General features: G+C 35.7%; 1 protein-coding gene and 1 long non-coding RNA gene across 2 annotated transcripts; both read right to left on the bottom strand.

Annotated features, from left to right (window-relative positions):
* Window positions 1-3,310: 3,310 nt before the first annotated feature.
* LOC139193579 (uncharacterized) lies at window positions 3,311-3,949 on the bottom strand. Its single transcript, XR_011577836.1, has 2 exons — window positions 3,806-3,949; window positions 3,311-3,695 (listed from the first exon to the last, which is right to left on the bottom strand). It is a non-coding gene; the product is annotated as an uncharacterized lncRNA (long non-coding RNA).
* A 7,985-nt stretch (window positions 3,950-11,934) lies between these two features.
* Window positions 11,935-14,990, bottom strand: LOC103404747 (vesicle-associated protein 4-2-like). The gene is made up of 7 exons (XM_008343702.4): window positions 14,380-14,990; window positions 13,563-13,633; window positions 13,260-13,341; window positions 13,006-13,127; window positions 12,470-12,547; window positions 12,242-12,361; window positions 11,935-12,130 (listed from the first exon to the last, which is right to left on the bottom strand). The coding sequence occupies exons 1-7, from the start codon at window positions 14,651-14,653 to the stop codon at window positions 12,071-12,073; spliced, it is 807 nt and encodes a 268-aa protein (XP_008341924.1). The 5' UTR covers window positions 14,654-14,990; the 3' UTR covers window positions 11,935-12,070.
* Window positions 14,991-25,007: the final 10,017 nt, after the last annotated feature.

The following is a 25,007-nucleotide window of genomic DNA, read 5'->3' on the forward strand; positions in this document are numbered from 1 at the left end:
TTGGTCAACGAAAGTCAATACCCTCGCCTCTAGGACATTTTTGTAAATTCACATTTTAAAAATAAATAAAAACGTAAAATTAGGGACGGGTTGTCAAAGTTATAAAAAAAGGTTTTTTGCATGTGAATAATAATGTGATTAAATTACATTAAATTAGTTGTCAAATGATTGGTTTTTTTTTTTTTTAACAAACGATATTATCTACGCTAAGGGGGATGTGGTGTGTTTAGCCTCACAATAGACTAGCAATAATGTGATCCAATCAGTTGTTTATTAAATATTATTTTCTCTATTTTTAAACTCGTTCAAAACATCTTAAGATGCGTGTAATGCCGGTTATAGAAAAGGTCTTTCGCACACGAATAATAATGTGATTAAATTAGTTGTCGAATGATTGTTTTTTTTTTTTTAACAAACGATATTATCTACACTAAGAGAGAGGGGGTGGTCTTAACCTCATAATGGGCTAGCAATAATGTGATTCAATCAATTGTTTATTAAATATTATTTTCTCTATTCTTAATGTAAATTCTATAGAGACCGATTTTATTATGTGAATTCAGCTGCTTGAATTAGTTTATGAAGGGTTTCTTCTAGCATGATCTAAGATTATTCATTTACTTCAAATATTTGACTTTCCTTTTGTCAATTTACGCATATAAATACATTTAAAACGTGTAAATCGTGCGTAGCACGCCTTGATTCAAAAAATGCCTTATGCATGCACATGAGCACGTTCAAGAAGGCTAGTAAATAAATAAATTGGATGGTGGATACTGATCAAATCGCTAGATGCCTACACTTACGTCCGCATAGTATATTTCTACGTCAAGTTGGTTTGCTACCCGCTTATCAAAGGTGGGGTCTGTCCTCTCTGAGGATTTGGGGCATGCTTAATGAATCACTGCTCGACTTATTCATCATACAATCAATTACTTTAATGCCCTATTTAATTACAAGCATACACTACTAAATTTGGCAGCATAATATACTTCTAGTGTAAACAACAATGTTTTAACCCATTTAGTGGAGTCGGTTGTATGAATTTTAGAAAGCCACGATTCACCAACAATTTCTTCTTATTTATTTATTTCTTTATCAAAAGTGAAAAACTATTAAAAAAAAAAAGAAGAAAAAAAGTGGAATCTGGAAATAACATTGATGCTTGCTTGTGCTCTTTTTATTCATGCATTTATTTTCTCTTGTTGAACTCGAAGTCTCCCCTCTTCAGGCTCCCAGCGCTTATTTTGTTGTTCCAGCAATACAAAGCCATTGACCAACAAATATGGTGTTGCAGTTGATGTTAGGGTTGATTGCAAAGAAGTGAGCAGTCAGCTTGAACTTGCCCATGATTCCATTGCAAGTATCCCCAGCTTCTACCCCATAAACTTTTTGGCATCTTAGAGTTGCTTTCACACCCCCAAACCCAACTACACCATCAAATATTCATAAAACAAAAATCAACCACAAAACGCAACATATCAATATCCCATATAATCTCACAAAAGAAATTGTTATTAGCTCTCCTAAAATGTCAATTTGCATTTTCCCCTCATTTTGTAATTTACATTGGCAAGGGTACGGTGTTTGCTTGATGACTTGCTAGAGTGCCAATAACAACTCCCTAAAAAATGAGAAGATTTCATTTCAATTTATTTTACAAAAAACGATGATACGTGATTACCATTCATAATTGGACAATTAAAATTCTAATACCATAAAGCTTACTGTCGCCTATTTGTTTGCCCTCAGCAAAGGAGATGATGAGAAAAAGGCAGAGCATGAGAACCAAATTAAGGGACTTGTTAGATATAACCACAGCCATTTTTGCTTTATTATGTGATTGTATATTAGTCTTAGAAAATAAGTGTGTTTAGTGCGTTGGGTGATGATTTGATGAGAGTGTAAAGCCATATTTATAGGTCGAGATTGTATGCCTAGTTGGAAGCCGGCTTGTCCAACGTCCATTTTCTAGTGTATTTGCTTTGGTTTCCCAAAGTAATTATATTTTTGTTTAATCAGTTTTTGTGATCGTGAACAACATGTTGTGTGTTTCAGGAATATTGCGCATTGGGCAGGCTTAGCTGCCTCTGTATAATTTGCTATGTCCTGCTCGCCCATTTGTCTCATTTTCTTGTTGTTTGCTAAGATCTTTCTTTCTGAAAGGACCTACAACAAGAAGGATTTAGGCTTATTTTTTAGGGAACTTTAACGAAAAACATCCGGTACTATTCACTTTAACGAAAAACCACATTTTTACACTAAAAAGTCAATCCTGGTACTATTCAATTTACCCTTTATTTTGTCCTTATCATTAAAACTCAAAGTTTTCAAGTCATTTTCATTAGTTTTCCTTATTTTTTATCTACACTTTCTGGAACTCGATTTTAATCTCCTTCTAACTTAAAAGTCGTCACTTTATTTTCTGGAACTCAAAGTTCGTTTCACTTTGCTCCCTGGAACTCGATTTGATTCCATTTTGCTCCCTGAAACTTGAAAGTCGTCTTTATAAAACTCAAAATTCGCTCCACATTGCCTTAAATCTGTTAATTTCTTACGTGGGTTTGATTTAGGTGCGCCAAGGTAATCAATTTTTTTTTTCATCTCTTTAATTTCTTTTAAACTTATATTCTCTTATTGTTAAATGTTAACATAACATGGAGATTTATAATTAAATTTATTGCACATGTAGCATAGTCTTTATAGGCGTTGGATCCCACATATGTTTTAGGAGGTGACCTACAAGTTTTTGGGAGAAGAGAGAGTCCACTGACTAAATTTTAAGTTTCAGACATTAAAGTGATGACTTTTGAGTTAAGGTGAACAAAATAAAATCAAAATAGGATTACAGGGAGCATAGCTAAAATAAGCCAAGGAGTCATCGAGCGTTGGTGTATATTATCATTGTAGTATTTTGTGACAATGATGGTTTTTTTTTTATACATAATATTTCATGATTGACAAGTAATATCAAGGTGGCACCCCTGTGCTACCTACCTTGGTCTCCTACAACTATATTACCCATTATTCTCATTTTTTTTACATGAAAAGGTGGGATCTTAATTTAAGGAATATTGTTCAGATAGGATGCTTGCATGCATTTTTTAGATGATGATTGTAATAGCATTCACATGATACTGATTATCATTGTTTACATCTGACAACACCTAATTTGATCCTATGTTTAATGCTTTTTCATCCTGTGATGGGATGCTTTTACGGAAGGGATGCTTTTACGGAAGGATACTACTAGAGATGTTGAATTAATTTTCTGCGTTATAGTACTCTTATATAGAAGAGGGGAACACTATTCATGTCAATCCATGGATATATATAATATAAGGTGATGAAACAAAATCATCACAGGCAACAACACTATATATTGGAGAAAAGGAAATCGTAGAGAGGACATGAAAGCTAGAGTATAACTAGCTCATCCTCTTTATTTATACAATTATATAATTAATTCTCTCAACTGAACACGATCAATCGATTAATTGCAGCTTAATTCACAGTCCCTTCGGTACACAGCCATTGACCCACAAAGAAGTTATCGCAGTTGAGATTAGGGTTGATAGAAAGGAAGGAATCAGAAGTCAGTTTGAACTTTTGAATAACAGATTCGCATGTATCACCCTCCTCAGCACCATAAACTGACTCGCAAACTACATCTCCCTTCTCTCCGAATCCAACTGCTACATTAATAATGCATGTATCAGATATGAGAACTCATATAGTTTTTTTACTAATATTTATGTATATACGAAACTAAGAAAAACAAGCATATATGAATAAATATTCTTACTGCCGAGCTGTCTACTCTCAGCAATGGAAATCATCAGGACAAGAGAGAGCACTAGAATCAAGTTAAGAGTTGTTGCCATTTTGTTGTTAGCCTTAGCCATCTCTGCCTTCTTAATCTCTATGATTAGTATTAAGTAAAAACTGTGGTTTCTCTGTTGGTTGTGCTTTAGAGAGTGGCCAGGAGTGTGTATTTATAGATAGAGAAAAGCCCACAAAACAAAGTTTGTGATCGAGAGCTAGGAGCATTGTAAACTTGATTCTTGGTTCAAGAGGGACGGCTTCTACATTGTTCAAGAGGGCCGGTTCGGTTAACATTGAGCAGAACACATGCATGAAAAAAAAAAAATATTGAAAAAGGGCTCATTGCAGGCCATGGTATACTTTTGTGGATCAATGTTGCATGAGACAATTACCAGCCGTCTTACATTTTTTTGGTATTTTCATAGTTTATTTGATAGTATGCCTAAAAAAATAAGAAAGTAAATTATATAACTTGGGGACACTGATAAAGTTACATGAGTGATCACCATCAATTTTGCATGATTAAACTTCAGTCTGTGACTCGGTTAAGTAAAATTAACATGATATTCATCATCTCCATTCTTTATGTGATAGCATCCTAGCTATATATAGGTTAGGTTAGGTTTGGTTAGTTTATTCGACAACATACTAAATGAGTAATTAAATCCCATAGTGTGAATTTAATTGTCCAAGCGTTAAAAAAAAAAATGTCTCCATATGAAAGATAATTGCCTAAAAATATTATGTAGGGGTATTGGAAGCAACTAAAGCACACAAGTAACGGTGTTTCGTATTCTTTCTTTCTATACGATTCTCAAATATCAAAGTAGCTGATTTTAATGATCTGAGAATCAAAAGGTGAAGACAAATTAAGAAGTGAAGATTTGTTAGTGCTACTCTTAAATAAACTTTTTCTTCTGTCGTTGATAATTTGGGGATGTTTATGCATTCTTTGCACAATTTTAATAGTGTCTAATTTGTAACCAAGTATCCCTATTGATTTCATTCTCGATTTATAATTTGAAATTTTTTCTTGTACTCGGAGATAAAACTCAAAAAATTAAAAATGACAAAATAGAAAAAATTTCTGGTATTTTGCTAATCGGAGCTAAAGCTCAAAAAATTAAAAATATAAAAAATGCTCAGAAAAAATATGTTCGTAAAACAGAAACATATACGTACTCCAATGAATGTGTACTAGTCCATTAGAAACGGCGATAAAGCTCAGAAAATTAAAAATGTCAAACAGTCTATACTAGCTCAAAAAATTAAAAATGCCAAGCACTCTATACTATCAGAAATGATCAGAAAAAATATATTCGTAAAACTAAACGTATTTTAATGGATCATAAAACGTATAGTTCATTCGAATTAGAATAACTTGTAAAATAATCCATTACTATATAGTTAAAATAGTCAATTTATTTTGATCGAGCCGCCTAATTTCATTCCCAGATGTCCAATGGAGTGGCGTATTTAAACTAATTCAGTTCCTAATTTTACTTTCATTTTAGTAAATAATAAACACAATAAATTGAAATACCAAAACCGTTCTCTTATTCATGGTTTTCATTTTATCTCCACAATTTTGTACAATTTACATAAATGATTCCATCCGAGTTAACTCAATAATTGAGTTGTCCGTTTCAACTATCTGTTTCCATGACGCTCGTCAACGGAGCAACTCCCGAGTCCCGATCAACTCTCTTAACTTTTTTCCGCCGGAAAAATTCCGATCTCCGGCGACCTTAGCCCTGACCCCAACAGTTCAAGTACATGACTTTTTGGATAGACTCGTCCGCGTGGTTCCGTCTCTCCTCGCAATTCTCCAACACTCCGGAGAAATCCGATCCAACTGCGCCGGATAACGGTCGGAGATCCGATGATGCGTCGCCGCCAGCGAAAGATGATCGCCTCCGGTTTAGCTGAAAGGATTTTAGGCCGGATTTCCACTTATGTCCATGGTCGACGGGGCCTTGCACCACGGCCACGCTCGCCGCCATCCACACTCGACTCAGTTGATTCATTGTACAAAGATCTCTTAACTTGAAAATTGAAGGTGAGATGATCGTTTTGTTTGACGATGTGTGCTTTTGAGAGGTTGGTTTCAGCGTTGTATTGAGGAGACAAAGGCGTTTATTTATAGGCAAAGGTGAAAGGTGGGAAGTGATACTGCGTTTCGTGAAACCGGTGGTTTATGGGTGAGTGGGAAGTGGTTTTGGGAGAAAAGTGGTGACTTAGTTATGCGTGGTGGCCCATTTGTTTTGGCGTTTTCTCTTTTGCTTTGGAGGTATCAATGATTCCTAAAATTTAATAATTGATTGTGTCCAAACTTCACATTGTGATTTTATCCTCAGTTTCTCGCCGATTGTGATTTGTGATGTGATGTTAATATTCTTTTTTGTTTTTGCAAATTGATGTTAATTATGTTCATTCAGTTTAGGAGATTATTTATTGTTGATTGTGAGCTTAATTTTCAGAATCTCCAGTACGTGTGTTTCGCTAACGAACAAACTTCGTAATTGAAATTGTTATATTCTTAATTATTATTTAAAGATTATATATATAAAAAAATATTTAATTTGGAGATGGTTTAGTTATTCATGTGTGTCAACTAATCGATAGTTGGATAACAAATAGTGTTCTCATGATGAGTCATCTATTTGTTGATGTATATGAATTGCTAAATGTTCTCTTAAGTGACTGATCATTGACAAATATAATTTTTAGATAATGATATTGAAAATTAACGTCCAATTATAAAGTTGAACTAGTAAATATACGTTAATTATACATGGGAGATAAGTAGGTACCCCTGGAAGAACACAAGCATTATCCTTTCAAAATGAATAGTACTTGTGTTTTACATGTGAGGGAACGTGCTTGTCCTCCGCAAAAAATCAACGTAGTTTTATTAAACGTATTTCATAATCAAAATTGTTCATACTTAGTAATAACAATATTATGTGAGCCAAATAAATTGCGTGTGGGTTATAGACGACTGTGAGTAGTACAAATAATTGAGCTACTATCACAGACACGAAGCATGGTGATTAGAAGATCGGTGTGCTTTTAAAACAAAAGTCGAAATTGTATAAACGATAATAATTGCATCCCTCTATGAGGAGGATGTACATATTCTTTCATTTACAAATAACGTGCTTAATTTATCGAAATCATTCAATTTATTAAGTTTCATTAAAGATCACACGTACTAAAGTCACTTAAATTGAAGAATGTTTACTCATATAAACGTATCATATAAATAGATAATTCATTATGGATATGATACTTTAAACCCACACGTCCTTTTGTTATGTAAATTTGGATGATTAATTAATATATGATTGGAATAATTTTTTATGGTGATTTTCAAATAAAAATTAAGAAATTGAACAGTTTTGATTATAAAATTTGTACAACCATGATATTTGTTAGGTCTTGTGCTCCTCACCGAGGGACTTACTTGTCCTTTTCCACTTATGTTTAACAAAACTTTAGAATCCAAATACCATAATCATAACTGTTTCTTCTCTTTGTCATTATATTTGTAAGTAATTATATTTAAATTAGAGATCTTTCATCCATTTATATGCATAAAACAAATGAAACGTTCATCATGAGAATACTACTAGTTACCAAACAGTTGATTAGTTTAACATATCTGGATAACTAAACGATCTCTAAATTGAATAATTGTTTTTCATATATGATTTGTAGATGATGAAAAAAAGAAGAATGATTTCAATTATGATATGTGGATTGTAATAGTTCATTAATTGTGAGTGATAAAACAAGTAAATTCTCGTGATGAAACAAGTAAATTCTCGTGGAGAGACATAAGCATTATCGTTAAGAAAATATGAAAGATAAAGCTAAAGATAATTAAATACTAGATTGAGTACTCAAAGAAAAACTTTCTACTTTTATGCATTAATATTTTTTGCTACAAGTTGTATCTGGAGATAAACATTTGAATTCGGGACACCATTCATAACGTGTAACAATCATTAGATTATACTATTCATTATCTTTTGATTTAATACAAACATTGTTTAGACAATACACTGTTCTTTATTAGACTTTTCTAACAAGTTGGATGAGATCGATCGCGATATGCAATGATGAAACCCTAGAAGACGAAATGAAGAGAAAAAGAATCTTTGTAGTAGCTAGAAGGCAGCCAATGAGGGCAAACAGGTGTCGTGCTTATCCGAACTTTCCCCTTCAATCTCATGACTCGTCGCTCGTGCATCCCGCCAGTGCAAACACGTGTACGTACAACATCGTTTCATCGTCCCCTGCTACCCTCACGTCCTCTTTCAGCATGTGGCTCGCCACTTGTCCTCCTCCCCTAGTTATCCTATAGGGTGCGTTTGGTACGGGACGGGACGGAACGAAGGTGTAATTTTTGAAAAAGACATGGGGTATATTTGTCTTAAAATGGTAAAACATTGTGTTCCACAGACGTGGAACAAACCCATTCCAAGGGGGAGGTGGAACGCAAAAACACCCAAAATCTGTCCCGTTGAACAGCCCGTTCCACCCATTTTTGGAGCACCAAACGCGGGACGGAACGCCTCGTCCCGTCCCACGTACCAAACGCACCCATAAGGATTGTGATTTTCACACGTCCTTTACTACTTTTCTCACATCTCTTCTTATTTTTAGTTAAATGGTATCGTACTATTTAATCTTTCATATATACCATTTTTACTTTTTTATGGTAATTAATGAAAGATTAAATAAAGAGAGGTATATATGAAAGATTAAATAGCTGGATACTAATTAAGTAGTAAAAAAATAAGAAGGGTGTGGGAAAAGTAGTTAAGGGTGTGTGAAAATCACAACCCATCCTATAAAACCTCAGGGGTAGTTTCGTCTTTCCGATGTGATCGGAGAGTGGATAAGGTTACGGAGGGAGAGGGACACGTGAGCAGGCAGTGCCGGCGGCCCTTTTGTGCGTTTTGGCGCCATGGGTGGTCATGCTCATGGGGGCATGCATGGCCATCACGTGCTTTGACGTGGGGTCTGTCGTCTCTATTATCCTCTGGTTTTAAAGCTTTTAAAATGAATAATTTTTTGCTTTTGTTTTTAGTATTCCGATCTTTGAGCTTTTTGGACGTGTGAGATTTCATGCAGCGCGAACGAACGGTGTCTGATATTAGTCGGTTGATCATCCGACGGTCGCTTCTTTTTCCCTTTTCTGTTGAAAACTCGACCAACAACATTAAACTTTCATTATTGTTTTTGGATCAGAACTTTGTTTTTTCTTCAAATTTTCATTTCATATGTGTCGAGAAAATTTTGTCTGGACCTCGTATGAGTTGTGTTGTATCATGTCGATATATTGACGAATACAAATTTTGGGAAAATTTGGTTACGGTTGTACGGTATCATCATCAATCATGTTTATGCAAAGAAAACTTGCATGAAGGGTATGTATATTCATATTTATACTGTTTAGAGAATATTTTATTTTTTAGAGTTAATGTCACATTTTGAATTTGCGAATACGTAATCCTATCAACATGAACCTTCTTGCTAAAGCAAAATAATTTCTAACTTCTGAAGCATGTTTATAGCTTCTTAACATGAAACTTTTATATTTCCATATTGCATCTTCAAGATTATCTCCTTCCCCCCTTCTAACTTCTCAAAACGTTTCTAGGTCAACAGTATTTTTTTCAATCACACATCTATTAAAAAATAACCTCTTTGGAGTTGGAAATTTTGTTTGGTCACAACTTTATGACAATATAGAGGTTTTACCGTATAAGTAATTGGGTATTGGCTATTTGTAATCTCTATTACAATCGAAAAGTGTCTTCAAGTTTAAATTCTCACCTCTGTTGAGAGGTGATCAAAAGAGAGATTTTTCTGATCGAGTTATGTTTAACTAGTTGACATGGTATGGTATGAATCTATATGAAATAATTGTAGATACATTGTTAGAGAGAATGGGATTGTGTACTTAAATATAGAATGGTTGGCAATAACCCTATATATGTATGTGGTGATAATGAAGATATAGAGATACTAACTGACTGAAGTTGCCAAGTTAATAGAGAAATACTTTTTTGAATGTGGAGAGGAAGAGGAGAGGTGGCTTACGATTGTAGGCATTTCCTAGCACACACTAGGATAAATCGTGAAATACAAATGAATTGTAACTCGAGTTGTAAACATTACTAAAGTTTTATATTCGATTTTGTCTCCGAATATCACTTATTTTCAGTTGTTAGATATTCTTAGGGATTGAGTTTAGGATGAGAAGATTCATCATGGCTGTCACATACAATGGATGGGGATCAAATTACAACTTGCTTCCCACCATGTACATTCTGTTTATTTTTATCCTTACTGCAGATGGGTCACCTGATATAGAGTGGGACTTCCATTTCACTAAGGAGGTCCACCACTCATCAGGCATCAGTTTTGAGAATAATAATTGTGTTTACTATATGCTCTCTAGTCATTATCAGAGTGGGGGAGCTGGTGGAAATTGTACAAGAACTGGTCCCCATTGTAGAGATATCTATTATATCTACAGTTCCAAAAGTGCTTTTACAATAATCGCTTATGGACTTTGTCAACAAAGAGAAAATGAAAAGAAACCCAACTGTGCTGCTGCTGGTATTGGAAACCAAATGTTTTAGATGTATCCATTCCTTTTTTTGATAGATTTTGCACTAATGGAGATTATTGTTCTTAGTATAATCCAATAATGAAGATGGTTAATTGATTTTTAATTATTTGTTGGTTTCATTTGCTATCACTTAAGCTTTACCAATAATAACTTTTTAATTATTTGTAATTACAGGCAGGTATTCCATTGTTAAAGAAAATTGTGAAAGCGATAATATATACTTAGTTGGGGATTAATTTATACTAATTAGAGGCAGGTACCTATCCATTGTCATTAGCTTACATTCCAATTCATTGTTAAGATTAGTTTAAAAGATAAGATCTCCTCTTATTCTCCATATCATATATATAATCTTTTATATTAGAGGATGACTTTGCCATCTGTCTAGCTCAAGTTACTGCACACCTCTTCTTCTGATAAACACTTTGATATAACTTTTTACAAATCTTTAATTAAACTTGGAACTTTTTATACTACAGGGGAGTCACACATTCAACATGGAACACCAAACGATTTAAGAATTTTTTGGACGTGTTTTAATAAAATGTTTTTGAAACCAGGTGAATTTTGAAAAAACACTTGAAGTGTTTTGTGGAAGAAGCACATAACTGACGCTTCTTTTATAAAGCAATTCAAGTATTTTTGAAATTCAAAAATATTCTCTCTCAAAACGCTTTCAGTCATTTTAAAAGTACTTCCAAATATACTATTAGTGTCCCTTATTAATGGAAAAAGTTCAAAAGTTATTTGTAAAAAGTTCTATCTATTTGTATTGTATTTAGTCTCTTTAGTGGAAAAGTTCAATTTCCTATTGAAAATTTGCAAAAAGTAAGCTTTATCTGTTTGTATTTCTTTATTCTTTAAGCCTGAGTTTTTTATTCTCTCTGTATGGGACAAAAAAAAATTGTAAACTAGAATCTCAAAGATCATGAGCAAGATACCTCCATGAAAATAAAAGGGAAACCAAGAAATGGTCTTTGATGGATAAGTTTGGTATTAATACGTTTGTTTTATGGTTAGTGGACCAAAAAATAAGAATTAAACTCAGATCTCAATCCACTTTCCACTAATTCCATATAATTAAGAAATGGAGAGCAGCCTCAGTATTGCTCTCTTTCAAGCTGTCAACTCTGAAGTCTGAACAATAGCAAAAGTGTAGTTGTATGTGTTTAGAACCACAAATTTCATAAAGTCATTAGTAATCTGAATCAAGATCATTTCAGATCAATACATAGTATACATACACATATATCATGATCCTTAGAGTGTATGTCAACATGGAACAAATAATTGCACATAGTTTTTGCAAATTCAGCAAAACCGTAAATTCGCCGCATCGAGAGTTCATGTTGCATATCTCAAGACAAAAATGAGGTAAAACAACCAGCCAGAACAGAGATTATATCTTCTGTCAAAATTAAAACATTCATTTATACTATCTACAGGTTATAAGGTAGAGATGGGGACCGGAACCAATAAGTACTTTATTCTAATTTTTCTCTTGAAAATAAATCTCTCAAAGGACAGAGAAAAACGAATCCATCCACAGCGAAACATGCTTTCAATTAGAAAGAAATGCCCTAAACAAACACAACTCTACACTGAATCAGCCCCTTCAACCTGCTGCTGCGCTAGGTATCTTTCCCTGCGCTCTTTCTACAAACGAAACCACACATACCGTAAGTAAGAATGTGCACAAGAAGAATGGTCTAAACAAACACAATAATCGTCACTCTACCAAAAGAAACAACATGTTGAGTGCCTCACCCATTCATCTATGACAAGTCCTTCCCCTACAATCCGGGGGCCTGCTTCTTCTGGAGGCTTCTTTCGTGTTTCAAGGGCAGCTTCAGCTTCAGCCAATTGCCGCTTAAGTTTTTCCATTGCCTTAAAAAACAAAATTGAAAGTGAAAGGGCTTGTTACTGAGGCTAAAGCTAAGACAACCAAAAAAGTATGTATTGTGCAAGAAATGGCAAATTGGTCCATCTACTTACAGGGGTAGGGTGCTCAGGGTCAAGGAAAACAACACGCAAAACCTGCTCAACCACAACTTCGTCCCTCTGCTCCTCAAACTGCATAAACACATATTACAGTTAATGTTTAATATCTTTGAATTATGACGCACACTGGTTTCTATCTTGTCATAAAGTAAAAAATATACAGCAGATTTCAGGTCATAAATCGGATATATAGCAAGATTAACCTGTTGCAGAAGCAAGATATATGGTCTAAACAAATTATAAGGAAGCCTTAATTAGAAACTATGCCAAATGTTTGCTACTGTAGTATGTGACATCTGAGTTTTCACTTATTAACATATGGCGCAGAAGGTTATAGACAGTATGTGCTTTCACAACTGCAAGAATATTCCCAATTTCACACACCGGAGAAAACAACCTCAAATCTGACATCTCAAAGTCTACTCACAATATTTACTGATATTATCTTGAGGGAAAGTAAAAATGTTACTGTGGAAAAACAACGTAAATGAATATGGTAAAAGTTATATACGAAATGCCTGCAACAATACCAGTTCTGGTACATAGTCCATATCTCCTTTCACTTTTAAGCTCATGATCTTGAACTTCACCCTGCTCTTCTGGTCTACAGCTGGTTTCTCATCGTTCTCCGGAGGTTCCACAAACTTGAAAACTGTCAAGATTTAATATTACAATTTTCAACAATGAACTTGCTAAAATATGACTAGCTAGTATGTTGTTCATTGCAAATATATGGACGTGAAATATAACCCGAAATAATGGAAGATCATGAAAAATGAATTACCAGTTGCAATAAGACTTTCACCAGGAGCAAGTATACCTCCAGGAGGACGCATGTAACAACTCTTTGGTGCAGTTGTTTGGAACTAAAGCAACCAACACGTAAGCAGTTAGATAGTCGTATCAAATTCGTAATAGGAAAACTCCTGATACTGTCATCCAATGCTATACAATTTTCAAAACTATGCTAACCAAATTTGGTCGTAAATCTAGTCGAACAGTCAGTTTTTCCAATTAGCTATGACTAGTTTCGATAATGTTATAGAGGTAAAATACATAACAGGGGAACTTAGGATTCAATCCATACCTTGAAAGCTACAAGAGACTTGCTTGTGTTTTTTATCCCAATTGCACTCCTGACCTGCTTACCGGGTTCATCTTCAGACGAAACAATCACAAAGTGAGGCCAAATATATCTAGCTTGAATCATCTACCAGCGAAGGAACTCAGCCAGCATTACACTTTTATAATGATTAGCAAATATTTCTGAGTGAAAAGCTTATAAGAAATCCTAAGTGGAACAAAAACAAACTACACAAATGGATACTTAAAAACAAACTATCAAAGAACAGAGATATCAGATGTACAGACACCGATTAGAACCGTCCAGATCGGCAAAAAGAAACAACATTTGGAACTACTATAAGGGCTTGTTTGGGGTTTGCCTGTAGAATGGTTTAAATCGCTTTCTAACTACCAAAAACAGCTTATGGCTACGTTTGGCAGAAAAAATTGAAAGTGCTTTGACGGGTTTCTTATAAAAACAATTCTATGAAAAGTGCTTCTAAGCATAAATGCTTCTCATCGAAGCATCACCAAACGGTCCCCAAGTCTTTCACAGTTTAACTCATGAAACTAATAAATCATGCAACTTAAGCAAATCAAAGAACAAAAATTATGGCATTATGTTTTATGTACTAGATGTTGAAGACCCAGAAAAACATTTATCATTGAAAAAAACTGTCTAAGCTTAAAAGCACGACATTTCCCGCAACCAATTAGACAACCCAAAAGAAACAAAGGTCAACTTTTTCCATTGAAATTCTTAGAAACTAGAAAAACCCAGATCACAATTATTACATAACAACAAAGATAACTAGAAAGATGCAAGTAAAGGGGCTTACATGGAAAAAAGAGCTTATTCGGAGGATCAAGACGCAGCCTTCTCCTAGCCGGAAGCAAAGACTTGGTCACGTACGACACCGTACTGGCGGAATGAAGAGCCATCCGCTCCGCCGCAGACTCGTGAATCTGACCCAGCTGGTGGTGAACATTGTGATGCATTGAAGACAAGGTCGAGGACGACGACGAAGAAGCGTTCCCGGACTGCCAAAACGGCATTTTGAATAGACTCCAAAGCTTCCCGTCAGGCCCAGATTTCTCAGCCTCCACAGCCATTCTCGACCAACTCGCCGGAAATCACTTCTCGTCGCTGGCAAGTGGGTTTCGCCGGAGATGGTGGGAAAACAGTGAAAAGAGAGATTTTGTTTTTGCGCGGATGAAGGCGAAAGCTGAAAGATTGAGACTTCGGTGGCAAGTAGTGTTTGTGGGAGGCCTTTATGGGATGCGATTGCCAAATGTGGATGAATGCGACCTTTCGTTCTGGACCTTTTGGATTGTCGGAAGTGGCGGTGGTTACTTTTGCTCACTCCACTCTGTTCTGTTGTCGTTGTTGGCTGTCAGTTGGCAGCTGAGGATCAAGTTTAAAAACTTATCGTGGGCTACATATGGACTATATATTTCGGAATTGGATCCCCTCCTCCGCAAATGGTGGGATCCTCATAATCCATTAGCACGGATCGTTGAATTTTGATTCAACGGCTACAATTATTATAACTTGTTCAGGAGGGGATCTAATTCCATATATTTCGATTTCATTCAAATTATTGGACTATATTTTTTTTTTAAGTAATATCCTAATCTAATATCTTTTTTTGTCTAACTAACGTCGTAATCTAATTTAATCAACGGGAGGGAATTCAAATTTGAATTGAAAAGGGATACATTACCCTAATTAAAGTGGTTACGCCAAAATAAAATTATTGAATTATAAGAGCATAGTTGTATGTTTTTTCCTTTGTCGAATCTTACACTAATTTGATTTTTGGGTGCCACCAATTTTATACATGTACACACACATATAGAAATGTAGAAATATTCCATGACACTATATTTTAGTCCAACATGGCAATTAATTTGATTTTTATTTTTACGATTTCTTTCCTTCTCCACCATCATTAATTATTTTTCCTTTCCTTCTACTGAATATCTCCTCCCTCCTTACCCTCTCCCCTTTCCTTCTCCACCTTTTGGATCTTTCTTCGTCCTCCCATGGTTGCATCATAGAAAATTTACTCGCATATTCAAACTTCAAACCACATAAACAAATCCTGCATCTGTCCTCCATTGCTCCACCTTTCGAATCTCCATTGCTCCACCATTTGAATCTCTAGTTTTGTTTTTTAATTTCCATTGTCATGTAATGAATGCTAGAGCTACAAAATTTGAAAATACCAGCACATAAGAATCAGGCCAATCGACCGGATTAGTGTGCATACTCTCTTGCATCTGAGTACGATCGTCTTTCATGTAAGTTAGAGCAATTTAAAAATACCTAGTCAAATATCATAGTAAAGTTTAAGATAAATAACATACAAATCTTACAAAATGTATGTGTTTAACTCATACGCTTAACTTGTATATGCGTGATTAAAAAATTTGCACATGATTTTTTCATAAGTTTTTCTCAAACTAAAATATTAGCCGTTTAATTGTTACATATTTTTAGGTATGTTATATTACTATGAAAGGAAAAAAATATTCTTATGTTTTATTTTATTTTATTTTTACAAACGATATTATCTACACTAAAGGAAGGGGATGGGCTAGCAATAATGTAATTCAAACTCGTATTTGGCGAGAGTCAAACCTAAGACTCACTTACAAGTGAAGATGAATACCGCTAAACCGTAGTACTAAGTGGCAAAAAAAAAAAAAATCTTATGTTATATACATGAGTTATCACATTCTCGCTATCGAAATAATTCTTATTGATCGATTCCTTTAGTGGATAACATTTTCTCTTCAATCCATTGTACTTGACGTTCAACGATCTCCCCTTAATATAATTTGAAGCAATAATATCGGTTGGAAAAGAAAAATTGATAGCTTGGTCCAAACATAAAATTGACAACTAGGAAGAATATACCCAAACCGTTGGTGGAAGAACTATAGCTTTGGATACGACATGGACATGCACCAAATCCACACTTTCTTTCAAATCTTCATATGATTCCTTTTTCCTTTCATCTCTCTTTTTATTCTTTTGTCTTTAAAAGAATGGATCAATCGCATGAGGCCATAATTAAAATAGGCTAATCATGTTTAGAGCATTAGAACATGTTCTCCTGGTGGTGCCATTAAAGATAACGACGCAGCAATCAGCAACTCCACTGATATTCCCATGCGGCTCCTCCCTCTTTCAAAGGCATCTCATCTTTTTCCCATATTTCATGCACCATAATTTTGACCTGCCATTTTTCACTTGGGAAAATCACAAAGTTCAAACAGCTTTTGCGTAAAGTTACTTCCGTTCTCTTTATTTTTCTCACAGTGCTTATATAATAAGTTGATCGACCCAAGGGCTAATTGCTTGGACCAACATAATTGCCTAGTGAAATTTAATATTTAAGGGTTTCTCTCTCTTAATTATGTTCAACACATCAATTTAGTCCTCCAATTTCCAAATCCCTCGATGCACATTTATACTTCGATATATATAATTAAATTTTAAAGAGCACGTAACTAATGTTGTGTCAAATAATAGGATGACGACATTGAGTGACTTTGTAGTTTAAGTTGGAAGACCAAACTGATGAGTTTTTGTAATTTGGAACCATTTTCAATCAGAATCCAAATTTTATTGTTTTATTTTTGTTTAAGATGAAATTCAATTCATTATTTGGTCTTGTATGTGTCATGTAAAATAGGAGGACCAGAAATATGTGATTTCCTTCATTCTGAACAAATTAAAAGGGTATCATATTAAAAGACTACATACACAGCATACGTAACGCTTGGTAATGATTTCATAAACATGGGAGTGGGCAGGAATACGGTCTTTCCAGCTCAGTTGGGCCTCAACAACTCAAGTACATTATTAGTCTCAGTGGTCCTTCTGATTGCTTCAAAGTCCCCCTCTTCTTTGCCACCGTTCTTTTTTCGAAGAAGAAGATTCTCCCACTTGTGTAGAAAGTGGCTTCAATAATGTTGCTAATTAGGGGTCTTCATTTGGCACGTGGGCCATGGGCCTGCCCGGCCCATCGGAAAAACGCCCGACTCGGTTCTTTATGGGATACGGGCCGGGCCATCTAGTTATATAGGAGCTAGGCTTGGGCTAGGGTGTTTGAGGCTTGGCTCGGCTCATAGGCCCGTCTCATTTAAAGCCTAGGATGCCCGGCCCGTAGGCCCATTTCATATTACACACACATGACACACTTAGGGCTGGTTTGATATTGATGTGCTTTGAAAAAAAAACTGTTTCTGCTATGCTGTGAGAATAAGCTCATTTTTGTTGCTTCACGTTTTCAGTTTTTTTTTTCACCTAAAACTGTGAAAATGAGCTATTTTTAAGTGTTTACTAAACACTTTTTTGAGCTCAGTTTTTTTTAATACCCATTTTTTATAAAAGCACCTCAATATCAAACCAGTACTTATACTAGCTGTTCCCATTTCGGCCCAAACCCAACTCACTTTCTCTAGCCATACTCGACCTTAAACTCACACATACCATTTCTCTCATCTCCAACTACATAATCGAATTGATCGAACGGTAATTAATAGAATAGTGAACAAAAATGTATCCTCCATAATTTATTGACGAGTGTCCTTATGTAATTGGTGTAGTTAAGTCTCTTGTATAAATAGTGATTCATTGTCGCTATTTCCTAAATTCCGATTCCTCTGTTATCAAAGAGAATATTATGCAGACTTTCCTTTCCTTGCTTTCGTCTTCTTTTCTCATCTAATTTCTGTCATCAATTCTATATTTCTTCACTTAATAAAATGCAGTTAATAAAAATAGCAATTTATGGATGAATCTCCAAACTTTGTAGGGAATAAATATTTACGTGCCAGAAGGAAATGTTTCCAAAGTATGTACAGATTACAATGACCTCAAGCTGAGTTTAATTTGGTCTCAGTTGGGAACCCAAGAATTTAGATACATAACTTTCCTCATAGACTCCTCTGCCGGCTTTGCTTTTCTCTTCTCGCATGATTGTGTTTGAAACCCTAGCAGCAGAAGAAGGAGAAGAATACAGCTCCTTGGCCTGAGAAAACGACCTGGTGAGATGGTTCTTGGCATGCTGGTGCATCAGTCTTATGGGGTCGTTCCACCTGCACACCCCTTGGTCTTTCAGTACTTCCACAACACCAACTGTTGCCCCGACGATCCAAGCGCTACCTGCTGCACTCATCATCTAAATTTTCCTTTTTTCCTTGGGACAATCTTTTGATTTGTATTGAACAAAGTATGGGAATTTAGAAAGGTTGAGTTGAAATATTTGGCAGGGAGGATGTATTAAGATTGAGTAGTTTGATTTGGATACACGAATGGATGGAAGCAAAGCCAAAAATATTGGGGAAAAACCAGAGGTTGCAGAAGTTGCTGCTTGTTTTCCAAGGAAATCCACTGGTTTTTGTATAATTTTTTAGTACTTTTCTGCTGGTTTACACAGGCGCACTTTGTTTTGTCAATAAAATAGTGCTTTTAAGCGCAGACTAATATGGAATGGAACTTTAAACCGTGCACAACAATAAAAAAAGGAAAAATTAGTATCCGGTCCCTAGTTCTTATTGTTCATTGACTAAGACCTTATTACTTCTCAAATTTTGATTTAAGTCCCTATGACACACCCCGTCCCGAAGGAGGGCATGCTGGCCGTCACGTGAGAGTGACGTAACCATTTGCACAGTACGGAAGCTTTAAGATACAATTTAAATTGATACACCCGAAGGTGAGTCCTAATTTTGTCCAATCTGTCAGAACACCGTCGAATTCCTCGTAGTCACCACACCTTTGTGATTCCTGAACCTGGAGGGGCGCAAAACCAAAATTGAGTGGGTCAGTAAAACAATTCTTTTCCAAATCCAAACATTTCTCAAAACGTTGTAACCCCTCTCCGTAAAACCTGTATACTTTCCCAGAAATGTAAAATATAAATATACATATATATTCTCAAAACTTCATTTTTATTATCTCAACATTATCTCTTTATCAATCATGCCATGCCACATCATCTCAACAGTAATAAGGTATGAATGCATCAACATAATCATATCAGGTGCAAGAAAGTAATCAACCGTAGGCCCTCTAATAGCCCTATACGGTTGAACCTAGAGCTCAAAATCTATCATTATCACTCTACCGGAGTCACCTCTGTGACCCGTCCGGCCTTCTGCACACAAGTTACGCTCTAGTGCTTCTCATAAATCATCTGTGCACATAATCTAAGGTCACCCACCAGTCGGAATCTCACTAACACTCTCGCGACTGGTCTGTCGTACCCACTCCGCGTGGACTGTACGACTAGCATCTACTTGGATCCAAGGCGAGCGTGCGATGCGGTGAATACTATAAGCACTAAACCATGGTGCAGGATTTGAGCTCAATATATATCATCATCATCATAACAGTAATTAAATACTCATCTGTGCGTCCACCGCACCATTTCATACATATGCATCATAAATCAATTCTTACCTGTGCGTCCACCGCACCAATTCATACATATGCATCATATATTAATTCATGCATGGCATTTCAACTCACATTTCTATATACTTTTCATATCAATTCTATGCATGGTATTTCACTTCCCGTTTTTTCCACATAACTCATATGCATTTCATTTTAAACATATTTTCATTTCAATTCAATTTCTGGGAAACGTCAAGTATATATATATACGGAAAACAAAACTGCCCACTCACAGATTACATCGACGTCTCGTAAGTCCCTGAGCATCCCTTGGCCATGCCCGATGCCCGCATAAACCTCACCTATACAAAAGTAACCATTTTGACGTTATTTAACGCCTAACCCAAATCTTAGTTAATAACTCCTCATATATTGCTCAAATTGGGTATATGAATATACCACCGTGACCTACACAACCTCAGGATCATCCCCATATTTTTAAAATAATTTTTGGAGGTCTCACGCGCCCCCACGCGCCTGACGTGGCACGGACCTACGCGCCCCCCACGCGCGGCCACGTGACATGCACACTGACGGCTACAGTGAACGGCGTTAGGGAATATTCCGTCAAATCTTAGTATATTCCGTTAAAAACTAACGGTTACCGCTAAAACTAACTAACGGCGTCAGAATATTCCGTCAAACTTGACGGAATATTCCGTCACCTTCAACCTTCAGCTCCGGCGACCGTCGCCGGCGCCGGAAACTGGGTAAAATTTCAATTCCACTAATCTCACTCGTTTTTCGTCCAATTTCTTCGCATTTTATACCAAAATGAAGCATTTAACACCTACTATCACGTTGAAAGGTTTTTAAGGTCCAAAAACAACAAGATCATACCTTCCAAAATTCCTCAAATTCGGCCAAACTCGAACCCAACGATCCCGACGTCCATTTTGTTCAAACGAGGCATTCCGAGCCTCCTTGGAACTTCCTAAGACTCGTGGTGATCTTGTTTTAACCTAAAACATAACCATACTTAAGTTTGTGAACAGTACAAAATCACGGGGCTTTAAAAACTAGGGTTTCTCGAAGTGAACTCACCTGAAACTTATACCCCCGTGCTCGTGAAGTTCCCTAGATCACGATGGTGATCTTAGATTGGACGTTGGTGTAGGATTGTGGTTATGCTTGGTGTTTGCCGTGAGTTCGAGTGAGTTCGAGAGTAAGAGAGAGAGTGAGAGAGTGTTTTCTGAAGAATAAGAGAGAGAGAGTGACTAAGGAGAGCTGAGGAAGAGAGAGACAACAAAACGGGAAAGGGGGAAGGATTTCAGGAGGTGGGGCTCCCACCTAAGTCCAAATATAATTTAACACATACGAATATAATCTAACCCTAGTTTAGGATCTTAAAATAAAACAAACACCAAAATTACGCACCTTAATCCCGTTTAAGGGCGTTTTTGTAATTTCACGTCCTCGGTATTTAGTAATTCTGGGACGGGTTGTGACACCCTATCATTAATGTGATAATGAATTTACATGTTTATTATATAATTTTTTTAATATAAAAATTAGTAATTAATTTAGGGTTTAATACTCACACCTCTATTACACTTCTAATTAATTTTCAATTCAAACATTTCTAAAATAATAAAAAATTAAATTAAATTAAGTTTGTACCTATTAGTTTTTTTATATATATAAAAAGATTCTCAATTTTTTTATCTTAAATGTACCCATTCATATAATTTTTCAATTTTTTTAATCTTAAATGTACCCATTCTCAAATATATCAATTTGTTATATGTAAAATGTACCTTTTTTTTAATATAAAATCCATTCAAATTTTTTAATCCATGTTTAAACTTATATGGGTACATTCTTTTTCGTTGATTTGAGAATGTATCCATGTTTTGGTACAATAACTTTTTTTGTTAATTTTGGTTAATGTACCCATACATAAATGTATACACACACAATATAATAGAGAGTATAATTTATATTTTATTATTTTTAATCCTATAAATTATGGGTTTTATTTAACATCTCATTAATATAAACAATTACAAATTTCAATTTTTAATTTAAAAAGTATAGTAACTAATTACATTATTACATTAATGTCAGGGACCTCAATCAAAAACTAAAAACTAACAAGGTTTCAATTAAAGAATATTGATAGCTAGGGACCGCATCCAAAGTGTCCCATAAAAAAATTGCATGTGCATCATCACTGCATACATCATTTTCTTTTATTTTTATTTTTAACAAATGTAAATGTTATCATCAAGGAAAGACATGTATATAAATGGAGGCCCAATCACAATGAATGCACAAAATAAATATATAGATCTTTACAACAACCTAAAAAAGAGTCCAACCCAAACTTTTGAGCCTGGTTTTCCCCTTAACACCCTTACGAGGGATATAAACATTTCTATTAGAGGAAAAATGATAAAAATTGTTTGAAAATTTTGAATTTTAACGATAAGAACAAAATAAATGATAAAATGAATAGTACCATGATTAATTTTTTAGTGTAAAAATATGGTTTTTCGTTAAAATGAATAGTACCGACAGCTTTTCGTTAAAGTTTCCTTCTATTATTGTTGACCCTAGAAATTACAAAGCCTACGTGGCGCGCAGGCCGAATATATTCTAAGCTAACTACGTCCTTCGGTGATTGCGGGGCGTGCCAACTCGTCGGCCGAGGCTCGGCCGAGGAGTAAATTTGATGATGCTGCGTTGGGTCGCGCTACTGACTTCTGCGTCTTGCGATTGCGGCCGAGAAAGGAACGCGTCTCGGCCTCTTGGGTTCTCGAGCCTGAAGACAAGGCTGCTATTTCTTACAAAGTTCACGAACCGAATTCGGCTTACAATGTGCCGAATGTAATAACTGTAACACCTCACCTCGCCGAGAAGGCTAATGAGATGACCTCGACCAACAAGGATTCGAAAACCCTTCTCGACCGAGACTTGGATAGGCAATCGACCGTTCTCGCCGCAGTGCTGTTGATGCCAACGGAAGATACTGCGAGACCGACCGACTCTACGGTGACAGAGCTATCTATGCCGACTTAAGATATCACCGGTTGCTTCCACAGTGCTGTTGATGCCAACGGAAGATGTGTCAGCGAAAAAGGAAAAGAAAAAGATCTCAAGTTGCGAGAGTTTGCGCAGGGCAATTTTGTATTGATTTTTGTGGGGCTTTTTCCATTGCTGAATGTCTTGTATTTATAGTAGCAGAACACCGAGCCCGAGTTCTAATCCTATTCGAACTAGGTTTCCTTCTCCGGATTAACGTTACCTCAATCAGTCCTATCTCTGCTAGGACTACGAATCTAGTCCTTAACTGAGCCGGATTCGCCTTCTAGTTTTACTGATCTCGTCGAGGGTCCCTATTGTATTAGGACTCGACTTGCACTCTGATTTAACCGATCTAGGCCTAGAAGCCCATGAGCTGAACGCCCCCATGACTCTCTCGCCGTACGTCTTCCCGGGCCGAAAGTGATACCTCCCTCGGCCCAAACTGTTATTTTGGGCCCAAACAATTATACTTCAATAAATTCTATTCTTTGATAAACCAAAAAAAAAAACTTTGGAGCCCAAAACTAAAAAGCACAATACTAAAAAACCCGAGCTGCCAGTTTCCTTTGCCGTCGCCGGAGCACCAACCAACCATCCACCAAGAACCAACTTCCCTTGTAGATGTTGAAGATCCAACAAGGCAACAACCCAGAAATGAAAAGAAGAAGGCTCCATCTACCTGCAACAAGAACCATAAATATCCAAATCGCAACCACAAAGGAAAGGAAGCCAGTGGGAAATTCCACAAGCAGCAGTGCCGAGAATTGCAGACAACTGGATAATGGTGGTGTAAACACTCCAGCCGGAGCTCTATGCACCATCCGATAAACCCACAAACGCGAAGAAGGGAAGCATTTACAAATATGAAATTTTTTGGGAGTGAAGAAGACTGAGCCAATTGGTATAGGTAGAAGATGGATTGATTAGAACTATGGAGGTGAAAAAACAGTAGGAAGAAGATGACGGGGAAGGTCTGAATTTTGACAAAGTTATTTACTAATTAATTACTTGATAATACTTGAATTCTCCCTGCAGACAACACTTTATCGTAGTAACAAAAAATAATTATATTTATGCGACTTGATACGGGTTCGATTTTCACTCATAGTACTCCTTCCCCTTCTATAAGAACTAATTAATTAACCTATTAACGTTATCACTCTACTAAAAATCACTTGTATCCTCTCTTTGGATGTACTCATTCCCAAAGAGGAAATACAAGTATTATTCTATTATAATAGTAGGATTTGTTAGACATAATTGTTTAACCCCCCCTAAGCAGGCTATACAAGATAATACATTTTCTAGTTCATCAACTATAAGGTAATAACAAATACAACTGAATATCCAGGTGCCATTAGCACATTGGTTTATGTTACATAAGTTTGCCATGTTGTAATAAGTTGGATTGAATAAGATTGGATTGCATTGCCACATAGGCTTGGTAATTATCACTGTACTAGTATACATACACTTTTGTACTGCCTTCGTTCATTAATTGGAAACTTTAGTGATTCCTGACTCTCTCTTACTTTCTTCTTTTGCTATTCATCTTTTTCTACAGAATTACAGATTTATAACTCTAATTCAGTACTGTTAGGATAAGGAGTGCTAATTCATTTGACTAAAATACGTGTTGGTTATTTCTAACTCCTAGTAATCATTATTTCAGTGAAATTAATGAGGTAACACCAGCAACATCAATTTCCAACCCTTGTCACTTGTTATATATACATTTTGCCAGAACAACTCTGTATGTAAATGAATATTCTTTTTAGAACCTCAGTAGTACGAGTAAATTTTATTAATAATATATTAACAACACTTACTAATACTAACATATCGATACACACCAGTTTTGTTTTAATTAGCAAAGTCTAGCGATTTGAATCTTCAAGTGCATGCACAAGAGAAAAAAATGGACAACTTCCATATTTGATAAGATGAGTAATTTAGATGGTAATA

Source organism: Malus domestica, chromosome 17 (assembly GCF_042453785.1).
Source record: "Malus domestica chromosome 17, GDT2T_hap1".
Taxonomy (NCBI): domain Eukaryota; kingdom Viridiplantae; phylum Streptophyta; class Magnoliopsida; order Rosales; family Rosaceae; genus Malus; species Malus domestica.

What these genes read in the sequence shown, in the direction of transcription:
- LOC103404747 (XM_008343702.4), bottom strand. Translation starts at nt 14,653, where the DNA reads ATGGCTGTGGAGGCTGAGAAATCTGGGCCTGACGGGAAGCTTTGGAGT. An exon ending in AGTCTCTTGTAGCTTTCAAG is followed by an intron (nt 13,342 to 13,562) that starts GTATGGATTGAA and finishes TGGTTGCTTTAG; the next exon opens with TTCCAAACAACTGCACCAAA. An exon ending in ACCCTGAGCACCCTACCCCT is followed by an intron (nt 12,362 to 12,469) that starts GTAAGTAGATGG and finishes TTGTTTTTTAAG; the next exon opens with GCAATGGAAAAACTTAAGCG.